We start from the raw sequence: 18935 nt of genomic DNA, 5'->3' as shown, positions 1-18935 counted from the left end.
GGCCCAGACCAGCCGAGCCCAAAGCCTGGGGGGCCTGTCCAGCCTCTGGAACTTTAGCTTCCCTGTTCCTGAAAACCAGACTCCTTTGGATCCCATCCAAGGTGAGTCTCCCAGTCTGGAGCTCGCTCAGCTCTGACTCTGGGACCCCGTCCGTCCGCCCTGGTGTCTCGGGACTCACAAGGCGCCCATGACCAGATGTGTGGCCCCCGCGGCCCACGGGGACACTAGGTCTCGCTTGAGCTTTCTGCAGTAACAGGTACAACAGCGAGGGCATCGGGACCCCACGGGGGGCGAGGGGGTGGGGGGTGGGCATGGACGGGTACGCGCAGGAGGTCTCTGAGCCGGGGTGGAAAGCGCAGAGGCTTTAGGGGCGAAAGGCACAAATGGAGTCGCAGCTGTCCTGCCACTCGGGATCTGTGTGGCCCCTTAACTTCTCCGTACACATCTCAGGGGTCCCTGCGGCATCAGCGCCCTAGGTTTGTAATGAGAATCGAGTGGAGCAGTAAACAGTGAGACGAGGCGGGTGCTGGCCACAAGAGACATTAGGGGCCCATAACACACAGTTCGTCGTTTGGCTCATTCTATGCCCAGGTCCTGGGTATGGAGGCCACACGCACTGTGCCGTTTAGAGCACTTAACAGGTAGGCACTTTACTCTCCACCACCGTCAGACAAGGAAACCGAGGCACGGAGAGGTCACATGAGTTGCCCAAGGTCACCAAGTAAGTGGTGAAGGAAGGCAGGACACTAAAAGATGCTTCGTCACCCCTGCGGCTACAGACGTCAGTCAGTACAGTCCAGTCACAGGAAGGCTCTCTGAATCTCGGGCCAGAGAAGCCGCTGGGGTGGGTATTACCAGGCAGTCACTCTCCCGCGGCCCCGTGCAGCCGGCGGCACACTGGCTGTGGCAGCAGTCGCTGGGGGACCTGCCGCGGCAGCGCCCGGAACACTGCTGGGCACAGATGACTTTGGTCACTGGAAAGAAGCAGAGGCCATCCGTGAGCTGAAGGGTTCGGGAGGGAGGGAGGATGCCTTCCCCGGGACCTCGCAGAGCACTTGCAAACAGCGGATGAAAGATGGATCAATTTGGTGATTCTGCGGCTTAAGTTCCCCAACATTCACATTCTGCTAAATTCAACGGAGTCTTGATCTTTCTTACTGTACTTTTTTTTTTTTTTTTTCCTACTTGTTTCTCATCACTTAGGAGAACTGACTCAGACCAACTCTGGACTTTCAGACTGCTAAATTAGATACCGATGAGAATTGAGTTTGGGGGTGGGTAACAGAAAGCATGTACACATAGCATGACACCTGCCAGAAAGTAGTGTTTAAAAGGACGTAACAGTCACATCACAATTAGACTTAAAGTTTGCAAGATGACACGTCCCCAGATTCCTCGGCCGTTCACGCTCCCGAACTAGGATTCCCGCAGAAAAACCCCCTTGAAGAAGAAGCTACTCTTGCTTCTCTGGAGTGGGTACTCAAGAGAGGGCGAGGACGTAAGAGATGCCATGACTCAGGTAACACAGACAAGCCCCCATTCCCGGGAAAACCTGCCAAACATACTGTTCAGAGAGAATGGCTGGTACACGGTGGCCCACTTGCTCTGACTTACGACAGGGCCTTAAAGTCAACAATGCTTTCGGAGTCTTCAAAGGGAAAACAAAGGCAAGTGTAAGGGGAGAAGATGGCCGGCGAAACTCTGCTCCCCGACTCACGTTTCTGGCAGTTCTCCTTCCCTGCACCCCAGCAGCTTCCATTAAGACAGACTGGATCACACTTTGGGCCTAAAATATAAACGTAATCGTTAAATTCATATTTTAGGGAAAGGGAACAAGAAACTGATGGCCCCTGCTCAAGCCCCTAGGCAAAGCCACATCCTAGAAACAAGGAAGTGCTTTCAAATTTCTTATTCTGTTTGTTCAACTGGTTGGTTTGTAAGACGATTTAAAAAAGACTCTCATGAGAAAAAAAAAAAGAACCAGGTACTGCTTTTATTTACATTTCAGTTGTGGAAACTGAGGAGGAGAGCGATTATTGACTTGTCACAGGCCATGAAAACTGGGATTTAAATGGACTCATGGGTCCACATTTCAAATCTGCTTAGGCTTGGAGAATTTTCCAGCATCTCCCACAATGATGTTAAGGATGCCTCATCTGGGGGGATGGGTATGTACCAACCACATTCGTGCCGTGTCCAATCCTCAGGGATCCCAGGAGTTGGGGTCCTGTAAATAAATACTCCCAGACTCCACGCCAAAGAGAGAGAGGCCTGGATGCCACACAAAGGGTAGGACGTGCACGGTCTGTGTCACCTGGTTGATTATCTAAAACTTCAGCTACTAATTTGCAAGTTACTGTCTGAAAATATCTGTAATTGATCAATCCATTCGTGCAGTTTTTGTAAATGATTGACTATAAATGACAGCTACTAAGGGTTTTAATCTCATTAGTTGTGTTCTGTTTTCATCGGCATTAAGAAGTCTGAGGACCAAGTGTTCTATATACAGACATAGAGAAGAGCTGACCACCAAATTTATTAGAAAGAGATCAGCCATGCAGATCACTTCCATCGCAAAGACACAGTAACCAAGGGACTTAACATGTGTCCCAAAGTCTCCCCCAGTCAGGAAGAATTCAGTCTCTGGGAGAATTTCGGTTTCAAACAGAAGAGCTGACGATTTGCCAAGTGATTGTTGGACCAGGGCACCCCTTCAATAAGACCGACAAGGTTTACAATCGCTCCCAGGGGTGAAAGGCATCAGTGCAATGCTGGTACTTCTCAGAATCCTGAAGGATGGGAGGACGAGCCCCAAATGGATGGTGCGGGTTGTACATTGTGAAGAGAGACAGATGGAGACAGAAAGAGAGAAAGAAACTTAAGAGGAAAGAGCCAGAGTAACACATAGATATGTTCAAAGTGGTTGTGTCTGTACAATGATGTCACGTTATCTTTCGTTTTTACCTGATACTTCACCGTATTTTCCAAATTTCTATTATAAGCATATAATATGTTTATAAAAGAAAATATTTAAAGTAAAAACGTCTAATGGCATCTTTCTGTAACACAGGAAAACATCTGCCAATCAAGGGATTCAAAGTCTGCTTATGATTCTATTCTTAACCTTCTGTGACAAAAAAAGAATTAGACATTATTTAAAATACAGATAATAGAAAAAAGCAAGAAGAAGAAATGAGACTATCCAGAGGTAATCAATATAGGCATATAAGTATATCTACATATAAGAATTAATATCACACTACACACTGTATTATAACTTAAAAAAAAACTGATAAAACGTTATGACAATTTTTCCATGCCTTTAAAATGTCCTTCTGGGACTCCCCTGGTGGTGCAGAGGTTAAGAATACGCCTGCCAATGCAGGGTACATGGGTTCGATCCCTGGTCTGGGAAGATCCCACATGCCACAGAGCAACTAAGCCCGTGCGCCACAACTACTGAGCCTGTGCACTACAGACTGACAGCCACAACTACTGAAGCCCGTGCACCACAACTACCGAAGCCCGCGCGCCTAGAGCCCGTGCTCCGCAACAAGAGAAGCCACCGCGATGAGAAGCCCGCGCACCGCAATGAAGAGTAGCCCCTGCTTGCTGCAACTAGAGAAGGCCCGTGCGCAGCAACGAAGACCCAAAGCAGCCAAAAATAGACAAATAAATTAAAAAAAAAAGAGAAAAACCTGAAAAAAAAAGTAAATATCTTTCTACCTAACATGAATTTTTAATGGCATGGCTGAACCACAATTTATTTAACCAATCTCTTCTTTTTAAATACATAAGTTGCTCTCAAAATTTATTATAAACAAGGCCCGCGTATCGAAAAAACAAAAAAAAAGGTTAAGATGGGGACTCCCGTGGTGGCACAGAGGTAAAGAACCTGCCTTCCAACGCAGAGGACGTGGGTTCTACTCCTGGTCAGAGAGCTAGATCCTACATGCATGCTGCAACTAAGAGTTCACATGACACAACTAAGGAGCCTGTGAGCCGCAACTAAGGAGCACACGTGTCACAACTGAAGGAGCCAGTGAGCCGCAACTAAGGAGCCCACCTGCCACGACTAAGACCAGCACAACCAAGATAAATAAATAAAATAAAGAATATTAAAGAAAAAAAGTTCACCACAAAAATACACAAAAGGAAAAAAGGTACTTATTTTTAAAAAATTATGATTAAGATGGTAAATTTTATGTTAAGGGTATTTTATCATAATCAATCAATCAAATCAAAGAAAAAACAAAGCAGCTCCAGTTGATTTTTTTTTTTTTGCGGTACATGGGCCTCTCACTGCTGTGGCCTCTCCCGTTGCGAAGCACAGGCTCCGGACGCGCAGGCTCAGCGGCCATGGCTCACGGGCCCAGCCGCTCCGCGGCATGTGGGATCCTCCCAGACCAGGGCACGAACCCGCGTCCCCTGCATCGGCAGGCGGACTCTCAACCACTGCGCCACCAGGGAAGCCCTCCAGTTGATTTTTAAGATCCATATCATCTCCAAATTCTGAGACCAAAAAAACCCCCCAAAACCCCCAAAAAGCAAAAACAAACACCCATGCATCCACTGCATAGTTGTAGAGAAACAGAAACAGGAAACGACGATGGCTTCTTATTTTCAAGACCGAAAGGTCAGCGAGATAGGAAGGCAGCCGGCTAAGCGGAGCTTAGAGTCCTCGGAGTTTCCCACTGCCAGCAGCGCTAATGGGGCAGCCCTGACCTGCAGCCTGGCCCTGGCCAGCCTCTCCCTTGCATGGGCTGCTTTACTGATGAATGGCAGGGACTAGGTAACGGGCACTAAATATGGACAAACTCGTCGCCGTACGCTCCCCAATTTTGCTGCGGGGCTCCATGTGGGAGTGCCCAGGCCCGGCAGCAGGAGGACAGAGCTCAGCCCCAAAGCTTCCAGAGGGCCTGGCGCTACTTTGAGTCACAGCAGCGAGTCAGAAGCTCACAAAAGCCTAGGCAGTCTCCTCACACAAGACGTGAGAAGCCCCCTCGCCAGGGGTGACATGCCGGGCTCTTCTCAATGCCCCATGAGGGCTTAGCTGTCCTGGGGTGGGGGTGGGGGCGGGTGATCTGCCAGCAGGGGAGGTGTCACCATGAAAAACAGGTTTTCTTCCCCTCTGTCTTCTAGTGAGCATATAATCTGTTTACTATCAATATTTACTTTTGTATTAGATGAATGTAACGTAATGTGAACTCTGCTTTCCTGATCCCCACCCCAGCTCCACAGCTCTGCCCACCTTAAGAGCTGCAGGCTGGGGGCAGGGGTCATGTGGAACACTTACATCTGCTCAGCTGGCTCTGAAATTCAATCGACATATTGCTTAGAAAGTCGGCGTTGACGATGTCCCTCCACTGGACGGTGTCCATGTTGCAGAGGACAGGGTTGTTGCTGAATCGCACGGCGCCTTGCAGGATCTCTGCGTGAGAAAGGAACCACCATGAACAAATGCGCCATCTCTCCTAAATTCTCCTGAAGTATGCATGCATTTCTTCACGTTTTGCCTTCTGCTAAAAGATCGCAACCTGCAAACGAGACTCCCCTTGGGACTTCACCGGGGGCGGTGGAAAATAACCTGATGGACTCCTCTGTGGAAGAGTCAGGGTTCCCCTGCCCTGGGTCTTTGAACCGTGAATGATCAGAATTTCGAAATATGGGGAGGAAAGAAGATAATGCTTTAGTCACTTAGCATAAACGACAAGTGTACAGTGAGTCGGTGGTTCCCGGGGAGGTTGGTCTGGGCTGGACTGGAATGACTGTGTGATGATGATGTGAAAGGGCAGAACTGGAATGACCGCGTGATGACGATGTGAAAGGGCAGATGCAACAGGAAGGGCGGGTGGAAGGGGGGATGCTGTGAGGGGCTTTGGCAGTATTTCATTGGAGAAAAGGGGGTGGGAGTGAGGTGCAGCAGAAGGGTGTGTACGTGTGAGGAAGAGACGGGACGGGCGCCGGGAATGCCAAGATGTAAACCTGTTCAACTGTTCAAAGCAAGAGCTGGGAGGACATGAAAAATCAGGGGTGATACGAAAAGTCAAGCCTGAGCACAGGACAAGTGTTTTATCCATGACATTTGCGTAAACATTTCCTGAATGACTTGTGTACACAGAGCACAGCCCCAAGAGCTGCGGGGTCAGCGGAGATGAGTGATTTCTGTTGGTCCCTTTCTAAGAAGCGACATGCGTGGGAGACACAGTTAATGACCTCACGTCCACAGCGGACCACGACTCACAACAGGGGCCAGTTGGGCTATACACATGACCTGAGCTAATCCTCCCACGGTTCTCTGACTGTAACTCAAATCTAGATACATAGGTAATGCCCAGCATCCCACAGCGGGCAAAGGACGTGGCAGAGGAAGGGTTCTCCCTGGGAAGCTCTCTGAGGCTGATGGAAAGAATGACATTTCCTGAAGGCTGACGGCGGCAGCACGTGGAGGAACCTGAGGGAGGGCGGGCGCTGCGGGCTCCAGTGGACACACAACCGCAGCACAGGCCCCGAGGGCTCAGGGGGGCGGTTCCTTCGGCAGACAGGGGTGGGGTGTGGGGTATGGTGGGGGTGTGGTGGGGTGGGGTGGTGGGTGGGGGTGGGGTGGGGTGGTGGGGGGATGGGGGTAGGGTGGGGTGGTGGGGCTGGGGCGGGGGCTACAGAGGCAGGCTAGGGGGTCGGAAAGGGAGCTTTGGATGCGAAGTCAGAGACGGCAGCAGGACAACCAAGTGAAAACGTTCACCAGGAGGGAGCCAGAGTCAAGGGATAAACTGATGAGAGGTCAGCACTGGAGACGCAGAAGAGAGACGTCAGGGCAGCGGGACCCTCGGGACGACAGATCAGGGGCCGGGAGAGCGCCAGCGGGGAGGCCGAGGGCCCGACAGAAGCCGCGGGCAGCGTGGCGAGGAGCAGAGGCCCGCGTTAGTTATCAATAACAGTGTGTAATTCTCGTCCAGTAACCCACATTAGAGGATTATTTAATAACATGAAATAATCGGGATTGCTACTACCCCAATACCCACAACGGAAATAATACCAGGCGAAGAAACGTCTGCCCAGCGCTTTATCTGGAGTAATTCACTTAGTCTTCTCAGCCACCCTCGGAAGTCTGTCACCATCGTTCATCCCCATTTTTTTTTTGCGGTACGCGGGCCTCTCACTGCTGTGGCCTCTCCCGTTGCGGAGCACAGGCTCCGGACGCGCAGGCTCAGCGGCCATGGCTCACGGGCCCAGCCGCTCCGCGGCATGTGGGGTCTTCCCGGACCGGGGCACGAACCCGCGTCCCCTGCATCGGCAGGCGGACTCTCAACCACTGCGCCACCAGGGAAGCCCCATCCCCATTTTTGAAGACACAGAGAACACGCTCCCGGGTGCCTGGCTGGTGAGCAATGGAGCCGGGGCTGGAACCCGCCAGTCCGCTCCCACCCGCCTCTGCCTGTCGCCGCGAGACAGCGTGAGGCAAGATGGGCATCCAGGCAGGCGGAGCACAACCGAGCACGGACAGCACAACCCAGCGCCAGAGCTGCGCCCAGCAGGCGAGGGTGTGGGAAGCCCTAAGGCCGCCTCCTGAATGCAGAGCCCAGGAGGCAACCTGGACAGCAGACGTCAGGCTCCGTGGGGCTTGGACACTCAGCCATCCCAGCACCGCGGCCCCAGCACCCTCACTCTGTCATGCATCCTCTGCTCTCATCCCCCATTTGGGGTCGGCCCCCCAGCTCGTCAGAGCTGCGTGGAAGATGCGAAGGCAAGGGCTCTGGGGGCACAGACTGGGTGGCCATCCCCGGCCGTCCTTTCGCTCATGTGGGACTTCAGGAGGGTTACTTTGCCATTTCTTTATCTGTAAAGTGGCAGAGCTACCACTTGCTTTCAAGGAAGGCTGTGGGCATTAAGTGAAGTTACCAATTTAACACAGCTGGCACTGCACCTGCTGCATGGTGAGGGCACGATCACTGTTACCCTCAAGTTTTAAAAATCAACTTGACGTCTTTTCTTCATCTTCTGTAGTTTCCTCTCACAGAACTCACACAAGTGCCCTACTCACGAGAATTCAAACTTCTCCTATAATACCTTTATTCCCTATCCTTAACTTAAAAATGGCTTTCTGGATATCAGCATTAATTTGGAAAACGTCTCAAATAAGGGTTGATTTTTTTAATGTATGTCCCTTATACCTGAGGTCCAGGTAGTAAGACTGGCAGACTACCTAAGCATTCCAGCTCCGGTCACCTGGTCATACTCTTTTTTCCAGAACCTTTACCACTTTTTACGAACTCTCTGGATACTTTTCCACGAACCAGGGAGAACTGGTACTTGGCTTAAATCTTCCCTTCCCACCCCACCATCTACTATCTTCTTAGCGATTTCCACCTGCTGTATCTTGCACATGGCTGGCATGCAAATACATCTGTGTCTGATGAATAAATGTCTTCTCTGAATGGAATTCAGAAAAGCACCAAGTCTGCTGAGTACCATCCGAGGTCACTCTCTGCATTTATAGCTTCCCCATTCCCTGGCCTCTCACCCTGTAAGTTTCTCATGGGCAACTCCCTCAGTCCCGTTTTATTTGCACCGTAGTTGGATAAGACCGCTAAGGCATGGGTGTTTTCATAGAGCACGTTTCCTCTGATGATCTGCAGCTTTTCCAAAGGAATCGTCTCCACTGTGTTGAGGGCAATGAGTACATAGCCAGCAACCTCCTGGATGGTCTAAGGAGATAAAACATAAACATATTATTTCTCTTTTGAGGAACTCACAAATGCAAGATCTGAAACGGGTCCAGAGAGCCCAGGACACCTAGCTGAACAGGAGTGTTTGACAGATGAAAAGCATGCAGGTGGTTACCACTGGATCCCATGGGAGGTGACAGAATTTACAATGATTCCTGCATTTTTTTGGTTTTTTTTTTTTTTTTTTTTTTTTTTTACTATACGCAGGCCTCTCACTGCTGTGGCCTCTCCCGTCGCGGAGCACAGGCTCCGGACGCGCAGGCTCAGTGGCCATGGCTCACGGGCCCAGCCGCTCCGCGGCATGTGGGATCTTCCCGGACCGGGGCACGAACCCATGTCCCCTGCATCGGCAGGCGGACTCTCAACCACTGCGCCACCAGGGAAGCCCTGATTCCTGCATTTTTGCCTCTTGAGCTTGATAACAATAACAAAGGACCGTGTGTATTACTTAGGAATGCTGTGACTTTCATTTTGCTTGCTGTTCAACACACTGAGATGAAAATGGAAATGTTTTATTAATTTATTTTCTATCTGTCTTGCAGGTTTTCCTATTAAAAAAACCCAAACAAACCCAGAAGAAAACCAATCAAATCAATTACACCAAACTCAGAAGCCTTCAGGGCTGATTCCCATTGGCTCGTTAGAGCCTACTGTGAAACATTTGGGAATTTTGTGAATGAGTTGTTAAACTCTTGGTAGCTGGAAATCAACCATGGTGGGGGTATTTATACCCAGGAAATAGACAAATGCTACAAAGCAGGAGTTTTTTCCTTTTTTTTTTTTTTTAAAAGAGCCAGTATGTCAGGATACCATGGTTGAAGTGATGGTTAAAAGATTAGTGTCCACGATGATCACGGAATGCCAGACCAGTCTGTTTCTCTTTGTTGTTCTTTTATAGCTATAACTTGACACTAGCTGGTAAAGTGGCCTTTTCATAAAACTTGCAAGTGTAGGTCCCTAGGACTTATAATTGCCACAGCAAAAGTAAATACACTGCCAGTTAAATTCTGCCAAGGCCTTTATCTACTTATATTTACTTCTACTATATTTGGGTAAGAATCAAATTCATTGAACTGACCTTTAGGAAAGAAAGGTTGTAACTACTTTGCATGTAGGTAATTTCCAAATTCCCAAGGACCACCTCACAGTTATTGAACATCCTCTGGAGGCTGAGAAAGTGGTCTTCAAAAGTGCCCAACTGGGTGAGCTTGTTACTTGTCCCTTGGCAAACTGGAAGCAAGAGGAAAAAAGGTATCACATGAAACGCCAAGTAGAAGAGCAAAACTGAAGTAAAACGATATTCGGAATCTTCAACTAACTGCACACTTCAGTGACTTACGACATATTCTGATCGAAGGCCACTCAGGACAAATGTGACAAAAAATGCTTAAAAGTTTATATAAGGTGCAGTTCATAATAAGGACTAGTTCATCTCTATAATGCGTGGAATTGTTTAAAACTGTTAAAAGTTCAAGGGGAAATAGATGGGAATTCTGTGAAAATCTTTAAGATAAAACAGTCTATAAGAGCTTTAGTAAACAAAAAATATAATATGCAACTCAGCATTACAATGATGAGTTAACAACTATATAATGAACTTCTTACTTTGCAAAAAATTGCATGTCACATTATTGCGTGCTCAAAGAATATTTACAAACATATTTTCTGACCATAACATTGTACAACCTAAAATCAATGACAAGAGTGTAAATTGAAACCCACTGGCTGGAGATGAAAAATATTCTAAACGAACGCACCAAAGAATAAAATCAAATATTATATAACATTTAGAAAATGACGACATGAAAACATATATTTAAAAAACACACTCAGCTACTAAGAAACCAACACGCCTTTGTGTTTGCCTACACTCCAAGGAGCCCACCCACCCAGGCGCAGGTACAAGGGTTTTGCATCCCCTGCCGGGATGTGGCCTTGGCACGGTTAACTCCCTGACGTTTTCAGGTATCAAACTTAATATAGGAAAACATTTTAAATTAGGGGACAAAGTTAGACTATGAAAATACGTTTGGTAGTCTATCTTTAAAAGCAAAGGAGAGGATTATAATAAAGCCATGTTTATAAACCTAGCTCTTTGAACAACATGTACAGGCAAGCATAAGAAAACAAAGAGGTTCGGGCCTTTTGAAGCAGGGAGCTGTTAAGGGACTGTACTTTGAACCCAAATTATCGTAAGTGAAGAAATATGGCCCCTGGCTTTGGAAGTTAGATTCAGACCAGGCCAGGCTCTTCCACGGATGCAACCTGCAAGCAGGTGGTTGAGAACAACACCAAGGCCAGAGTCAATACGCAGGGACTCCCTTCAGGAACTCTCCTCAAGTCTTCATTCCTCTTTGATGGGTCCTTTGTCCCCTCCCCACAGAAGTGTTCCGAAGAGCATCACCGTCCGCTCTTGCATTTTAGTGCCACGGCAGCGAGCACATGTTCAGATACCACACAATCAATGCAAAGCATTTACACCAACAGTAAATATGAAGCAACCCTTACTTCCTCTTTAACTGTGTGGAGATTTCCCTCTTTTCCCCTTCTGTGGTCTCATGCAAATCTGGTGGCAGAGAGAACGTTCACACGGGAACTGCGATGGCCCACAAGACAGAGCCCCCCGGCAGTGGCTCCAGGGCACAGTGATTCCATCACTCTTCCAACCATAACACGGGATGGACCCAACACCTCTGGCTGCTTTCCCCCAGGAGTGTGGACCGCTCTGACGGGAACCTCAAGTTGGAACCGCTGTACACAGTTGGCTGCAATGCACGTGGATGGGGCCAGACTGATTTCCCAATTCTAAGGACCTTAAAGATGCCACCACCAACGGAGGTACAGGGTTTTGACGATAAAGGGTGACCTTTCTGTCGGCACACCTTGGAACAGAAGCTGCCTTCCAGCTGACAGACCGTGGTCTCTAAATTTCAGCCTAACTGGTCAGCTCTGGTCTAGGGAGCCCCAAGTAACCATCATGCCCTTCACACCAGCCAGGTGACCAGTATTGACTAGAACTGGGTGTTGGAGCGCATTTCTGAAGCGTTTCTTCTGTACACAGAAGGATGAAAACAATCCCATCTACTTTCATTTTAAAGGATCGGGGTACTAGCTTGTAAATTTCTCTTCGCTGAACCAAAGAATTTTTATTATTAAATCACGCAAAAGTGACTTTCATCCGTAGAAAAGGAAAACATGCCATGTCAGGTTAGCCTGTTATAGAAGAAAATAATTGCAAGAAGACTGTAATTGTGTTGTCATTCACTCATTCAAAAAGTGCTGAATGAGTATTTATTTGATGAATACCTACCATGACCCTTCACTGTTTACAATTAGTATGAATTACTTTTACATTCATAAAAGATCCTGTATCTGGAAGATAATAGCAACATTACACATTATTGATAGGAAGGTTAATTTGTAAAACATTCTGAGAAGCAACTGGACAACCTGTGTAAACAAATAAATATGCTTAAATTCCATGTCATGATGTTCCACTTTGGAAAACCTATTTTGAGGAAATAGACCTAAACTGTCAGGCAAGATGTTGATTTATTTTTTGATAATGGCAAAAAATTGTCCAACTGTCCAACATGTTTATCCTTGAGAAAAAGCAGTTGACACCTATTTGATTCAGCGTAAGGCAAGTCCATCTTGAGTTCTGTTCTGGGGTTAATTACTAAAGTATCAAAAGAAAATTTTACAAGGCTGTTTCTTCTGAGGCTTCCCCTGTCATGTGCCCAGAAGGAGACGGCAAATCTAGGGTGAGGATGGGAATGGCCTGGCCTAGGTTTCTTGACTGAACAAAGTATAATCTTGGTTCCGCCTTTATACCAAATATCTCATGTTACGTAATATAAAGCAGTGAGAAAATTTCAGTGTGAGAATACTGAATCAGTCATATTAAAAAGTAAAAATCACTAACTAGTGAGGCAGATTTAAGACAAAACTGCAAGAGTGAGAGCCCTTAGCTCAGCCAGGAGAAAGTTTCTTGGTCAGCCCTTCATCCTTATGCAACACTGAACGACTTCCCCGAGCTCTACGCCACGCTTTCCTGAAGTACTGACTTGGTGAAAACAATTCTGGCCTCCCAGAATGGTTCTGAGGACGGAATGAACACAAACGCTTCAACTTTCTTTTGCTACAGCTAACTACTGGGAACTGTGACAGTTGTTTGACATGAGGTGCCTCTGGACAGACGTTGGGGGCCCCTGTGGACGTGTCCTTGTCCTAAGGTGCTGTCTGAACTGGGCATGTTTGAATCTGCCCATTGGCTTACTCAAATACTGGGCATTAAACAGAGCTACTTTATTCTTTGTCTGAAGAATATTTATCCAATCATAAGAAGAAAGAAAAAGAAATACATTGTACTTTAAGAACTTCATTAAAATATGCATTTAGGCATATTTAAGCTATTGATTCAAATAGAAATTTAATATGACCTTAGGGCTATGAAGTTGAAAACCAGACAATTAAAAGTGTTTGTGTCAAGCTCCGTACAGCATACTAGGGATTTGCTCTCCCTCCTGCAAATGTGAAGACAAATCCTACTGAACCAAGAACAGTAGGGCCCCGCAAAGCACTTAGCTTTTCACCTTCACAGTTTATTACGACGATTCATAAACGGACAGAAGAGCTAAAAGAATTGTACTGTGAACATCCTTAAAGCAGCATTTTACTACGTTTACTTTATCACGTAGCTATCCATCTTATTTTTTTGATGCATTTTAAAGTAAGGTACAGATGTCGGTACCCTTCACCCTGACATGCCACTGGTTACGGTTCAACATGAGTGGACAGCTGTTGTCGAGGTAATATCACAAACAGTGAGATAATCAGTCTTAAGTGTAGCACTGATGAGTTTCAACAAATGCATGCACCCGTGTAACCTGTTACCCCTGGAACATCACGGTTACCCTAGGAGCTCCCTCACAGCCCCGCCCCGACAATCCCTGCCCCAGACACCACACACGTGATCTGGTTTCACTTAGAATAGTTCTGCCTCTTTGGGGACCTCGTTCTCCTGGAATCACGCTGCACCGTCCTTTGGTGTCAGGTCCCCTGCACAGCAGGCGTTTCTGAGATTCATCCTGGTGCCTGGCTTCACGTGGCTTCCAGGGAGTCTTACGGGAAGTTATCTGCGTATTACACTCGGACACTGAGAGCTGATCCAGAGTCAGACTGTTCTTTTTCTCAAGAACCCCCCAAATCATCTTAACTGAAAATAAAACAATCTGCCTCCTTTAAGTCTTGAGATACCCCTGATGTGAGGGGGAGAGCCTGTGGCTTTCCTGTGTCAGTGTGGGAGTGGGCCCTTCCCTTTGCCCACAAGCCCGGGCAAATGTGTATGGCTGATTAAGACACAACACGAAAACAGGTTTCTCCAGATTTCTCCAAATCCACTTAGACGCTTGTGGAATTGCCTAAGTAAACTCATAATTGTTTTAATTTGTTTTCTCTACACTTCAACGGCAACCAAAGTCACTGGACTGTTGCCAATCTATCCCCTTCTCCGAAGTTGTCTGTTTTTACTGTTACCCCGTTTTCCACAGAGCACCTCATTTTGAAGCAGAAATCACATTGCACTGCTCTTGGTTTGAACGATCCAGGTTTCCCAGTATCATCAGAACACGGGACGGGCCCCTGCCCGCGGCCTCCCCACATCCTCTCAGGCTCCCTCCCCCGTCCACCGGCCCAGCCACGTATGTTCTCCCCCGACACACCTCCCTGCCCCCATTTCTCCCTGGCGCCAGGTTCCTGCTCCCTTCAGGTCTGTTCCATCTGCTTGGAATGCTCTTCCCTTTCTCCCCAGCTCTTTGCATCTTTGTCTCCCTTTTTATCACTGAGATTCCAACTCAATGGACATGACATCCCTTCAGAAAAGCCTGTCTGGAACCAGAATAGCTTAAGTCCCCACCATTGCATTCTACCACATTTTCCTGATTTTTCTTCTTAGCATTTATCACTACTTAAAATTAGTATTTGTTTATGCAAATACACACACAGAATGGGGAGAGGTGGAATATGTACAGATATATCTCGTTGGACTGACTGCTGGGATGTGAATACACATGTTGCATTTACATTTTAGACGTGGAAGCAATGGGTCAATGGTGGCCACGTGACCAAAGTCCTGGATGACTTGACACGGGTCCCTCTGCCTCTCCTGTTTCTGTGTGTCTGGTGGTGGTGGAGGAGGACGCAGGATGTCTCAGAAGACTGCCAGTCCTCACAACTTTCTGGAGGGTTATCGTAAAATCTTTCTAGGCTAGGTAACATATTTGATTAAGCTTTAAAAGCCAGAGGAAGATTTTGCCCACTTTCATCCTGAAAAGGTTTAAGGAAATCTCAAATAAGATATTTACATAATGGATTTAAAAATAAATAAGGAAAAGATACTCCGAGTTTGCTAGAGGTTTCATCGTATCAGGATTTATCATTTCTTTTGCCTTATTGAAACTGTATTATGGTGGCAATTTCAAAATGTGCATGTATATACATTTTAACTATTCAAAAATGCACAGAAATATGACAGGAGGAAAATACACCAAACGCTGTTAACAACAGTCTTTTATGAATAGTGGGATTCTGGGTTTTTCTTATTTCCTCCTTACAGTTTCTCCATTTTTCAAATTTTCTCTAGTGACCATATAGTTCTTTATAATAAAACATTATCGAGGAGATAACTTACAAAAATCTGTGTTGAACAAGGCCAAAAGAAGGACATTTATAATAAAATACACTTCATAAAAATGGAGAAATGATTTTCAAAGTTTTGCATGTTAAACGGCTTTATGAAAGCGGTTTAAATATTAGAAGTAGGGGCTTCCATGGTGGCGCAGTGGTTGAGAGTCCACCTGCCGATGCAGGGGATGCGGGTTCGTGCCCCGGTCCGGGAAGATCCCACATGCCGTGGAGCGGCTGGGCCCGTGCGCCACGGCCGCTGAGCCTGCGCGTCCGGAGCCTGTGCTCCACAACGGGAGAGGCCACAACAGTGAGAGGTCTGCGTAACGCAAAAAAAAAAAAAAAAAAAAAATTAGAAATAACTGAATGAAGTACTATATATAGAAAGTGTTAGAAAGGTGAGTAAGCTGCAGCTTGTGCATATCAGTGTTGTTCAGAACAGCTGCATACGGCGGCCCCTGGGAAACGCCATGCATTGCACACACATGGTTTCTCCTCAGATGATGACAGAAGTGAAGAGTTCCCAAGTTCCATTTTCTTCCTGATCTATCAATATATTTTTCCATTTTGGGGAGCAGAGAGTAAGTTTATCCCATAGAAAAAATGTTATAAATTGTGATTACGGCACCCGACTAGCCTGTGAAACTTATTTAATACACACAACAGTTGGTAGGAAACTAGATCTACGGTTCAGTTATAATGAAATAATTGGGAGAATAGTAAGCGTTAATACAAAACAGTATTTAAGTTTTCACTGTGTGTTTAATCAAAGGTTGTGTGGAAGGGGAAAAGTCTCATTATGATTTTGAAAAAGATTTTTCTTTATTTTCCAACACTTTATATTTTATCAGGAGTTCCTTATTTTATCATATTTGATCTCATAACTAATAAATAGTTCTCAGTTTGTAGGCGTCCAAAGACTGTTGTCAAACTGAATTTCAATCTACATTGCAACTTGCAATATGCACATGTAATACTCAGAAAGTCCTCTTAAATACTTGATAATTTGCCACGTGCATTGTAATATGCCTACTGGACTAAACGTGCCAAGCCTCGGCACGTCCAACACATTTGCAAACTCAGGTAGCTCTAATTAAGTTCACAAGCAGAAGACTTTAAAATTACACCTATTTTATTTTTGAGTTGGGGCACAGAATACCCAAACTGGTTGACTTCCTTCCTCATGATTCTCCTCCTAGCCATTAAAATAAGCCCAAGCCCAGTTTATGACTTTTAAAAAATATACTGAGTTAGGACACCTGTGCATATTATATCCGCTTTCTTGGGAGTTAACTGATGTTTATGAATCCCAGGAAGGCCCGGGAGGGATTGTGGAAGGTTTCCAGTGACAGCATCAAACATCTGTCCTATCATTGTGAAGATTGTGATGTATCATTATGGGATGATCTCCAGCCAGTTATCGCAACTCTCTGGGTCTCGGTGTTCCCGCTGGTTGAAATCAGACCAGCTTGATGCATTTGACAGGGTAGCTGTGGGAAGTAATAAGATCGTGGACATGAACGCGCTTCATAAATCACAAGGCTCTCGAAATACAAATCATGTCTGACACTAAGGCGTCACCACAGCAGTCTTCACAGTAGCCAAACCACTGCAGTCTGTTTCTGCCTATGTGTCTTCAAGGATACCAGCAAACTATCCCCCCACTTACCCCCCCCAGGATTTCTTTTTTAAATGCACTCCACAGAATTGGATGAGTTGTGTGGAAATTTGGAATGCTTTAAAATTCTGAAATTAAAGATATCACTTTTCGTTTTTATAGGATGCTGTCCAGAGAATGGTCCTGACAATGGAAATGAAAAATCTTGAATCACAGGGCTGACCATCAATTCCATTTTTATAGGTAGTTGAATGGCTGGTGGATCAGAAATGAATTGTACCTATTCTGGAATACCAGGAATGGGTTTGGACCGGAGAAGATTTCAGAAAGCCATACTCATCTTTTATTCATTCAGTCCAATACATCTCTTTGGAGTACTTGGCAACACGTTCTGTCTCTGGTCATCTGTATTTTAAATACATGGACATGGACTGAATGAAAATTCATGGCTGGATGAACGATACATGTCAGATTATCCATCAGAATCTATATCAGGTAACATAGAACTAGACCTCTGCGGGACTGGAGTGTTCCTTGATTGAATGTTGAATGCTGGGCAGGGTGCACTGAGGAAAGGACAGAAGGCTGGATCTGGTTTAAAATCTCTCTATGTGGAAATATGACACGAGTGAATTTAGTGTGTCTGGCTGTTCCTTTCTAGATATATTGTGAGTAAGCGCCTCCTCCCGACCCGGGTTCTGCTTTTCTAATCTCCTGGCTGGGGACTGACTATTGCTTACTCATGCTCAGGGCTCTCTCTCTGCACACAGGCATACTTCTGAAGTGAGTAATGCCACTTCCCCTCCAAAGGTCCGCTGGCCAGACCACTGCTTGGACGCTTTGCCCGCACGGCGATTTTGGTGCTTCTGACCTATTTCTTCCGAGCCCCGGCGCGTTCTCAGGTGATGACTTCAGCCCGACCGGTGTGGGGCAGCACAGAGTCCACGGTAAGATTAGTACTTGACGCTGCACAGTTGCAATGACAGTTTGCAAAGCTCTCCTCAAGAAGGCGACCGCGGAGACCTGCCTGTCACCTGGACGAGGAAGGGCTAGTTCTCCTCTCTCCCCGCCGAAGCACCCACTGGAATGGGATGGTCTGCCCATCCGAAAGCCAGGAGACTTGAAAGAGCAGAGAGGGACAGGGGGTGGGGTGGAAAAGGGGACGCGGGTGGTTAGCACAGAGGAAAGCCCAGAGGAGGGCTGGTTAAGGAAGTGGGAAATATAAAATCCCAGACGGGGTTGGTGTCAAAGACCACTGCTTGAAACCAGGGTCACAACGTGACGTGACGGTTCAGAGCCTGACTTAAGACTGCACGCTGTCCCTCACCACCTCTCACCTCTGACTCGGCCTGACCCTCTTCAGCAGAGACCTGGTGAGCAGAAAGCAGCAGGAAGGCTGTGGCGAGCTCACAATCGGTGTCATTCCCAGCAAGACGGCGCGGAGGTACGGCGGGGCAAGGCTGACACGTCCCCACCCAACTCACATCCCTTCTGCTTTCCATTCTGCTCAGGCCTGCATGACTCCCTCTAATGACAAAGGCTGGGTAACACGCCCCGCAGTGGGAGCTGTCCCCCTGGAACTCATCCCAGCCTGGCCTAGGAGCGCCCTGGCCTGGGGAGCCATCACCTTGGGTGTCGCTGGCCACCGAGTGAGGGTTGGTTCCCTCCTGCTCTGTGGTCTGCACCAGGACCACGAGGGCTGTTTGTTTTTCTGATCATTCACTTCTTCAACTAAAACCTATCTCATATTTAATAAAATGGTTCTATAACAGTTGCCAGGAATGAATTCGAAGTGCTCACTGCCGTGAAGAAATGCGTTAGTCCTCTGGGGAGATGACTTTACCTATGAAAGAATCACAGGACATCCCACAGCCAAGCGGTGCAGAGCCGCTGAAGGAACCCAGGTC

General features: G+C 47.0%; 1 protein-coding gene across 2 annotated transcripts in view; it reads right to left on the bottom strand.

Moving 5' to 3' along the window:
• The window catches only part of EGFR (epidermal growth factor receptor), a 190014-nt gene that overhangs the window by 49506 nt on the left and 121573 nt on the right, over window positions 1-18935 (bottom strand). For both annotated transcript variants that reach the window (XM_082846492.1, XM_082846493.1), the window contains exons 2-6: window positions 9805-9956; window positions 8522-8705; window positions 5297-5431; window positions 1718-1786; window positions 856-974 (exon numbers count right to left, since the gene is read on the bottom strand). In XM_082846492.1, coding sequence (XP_082702618.1) covers window positions 856-974; window positions 1718-1786; window positions 5297-5431; window positions 8522-8705; window positions 9805-9956 — 659 coding nt within the window. The remainder of the gene's footprint in view (window positions 1-855; window positions 975-1717; window positions 1787-5296; window positions 5432-8521; window positions 8706-9804; window positions 9957-18935) is intronic.

This window comes from Leucopleurus acutus, assembly GCF_964270905.1.
Source record: "Leucopleurus acutus genome assembly, chromosome: 9".
NCBI classification, from domain to species: Eukaryota; Metazoa; Chordata; class Mammalia; order Artiodactyla; family Delphinidae; genus Leucopleurus; species Leucopleurus acutus.
Note: the sequence above shows the minus strand (reverse complement) of the source record. Positions and strands in the feature narration are given on the sequence as shown.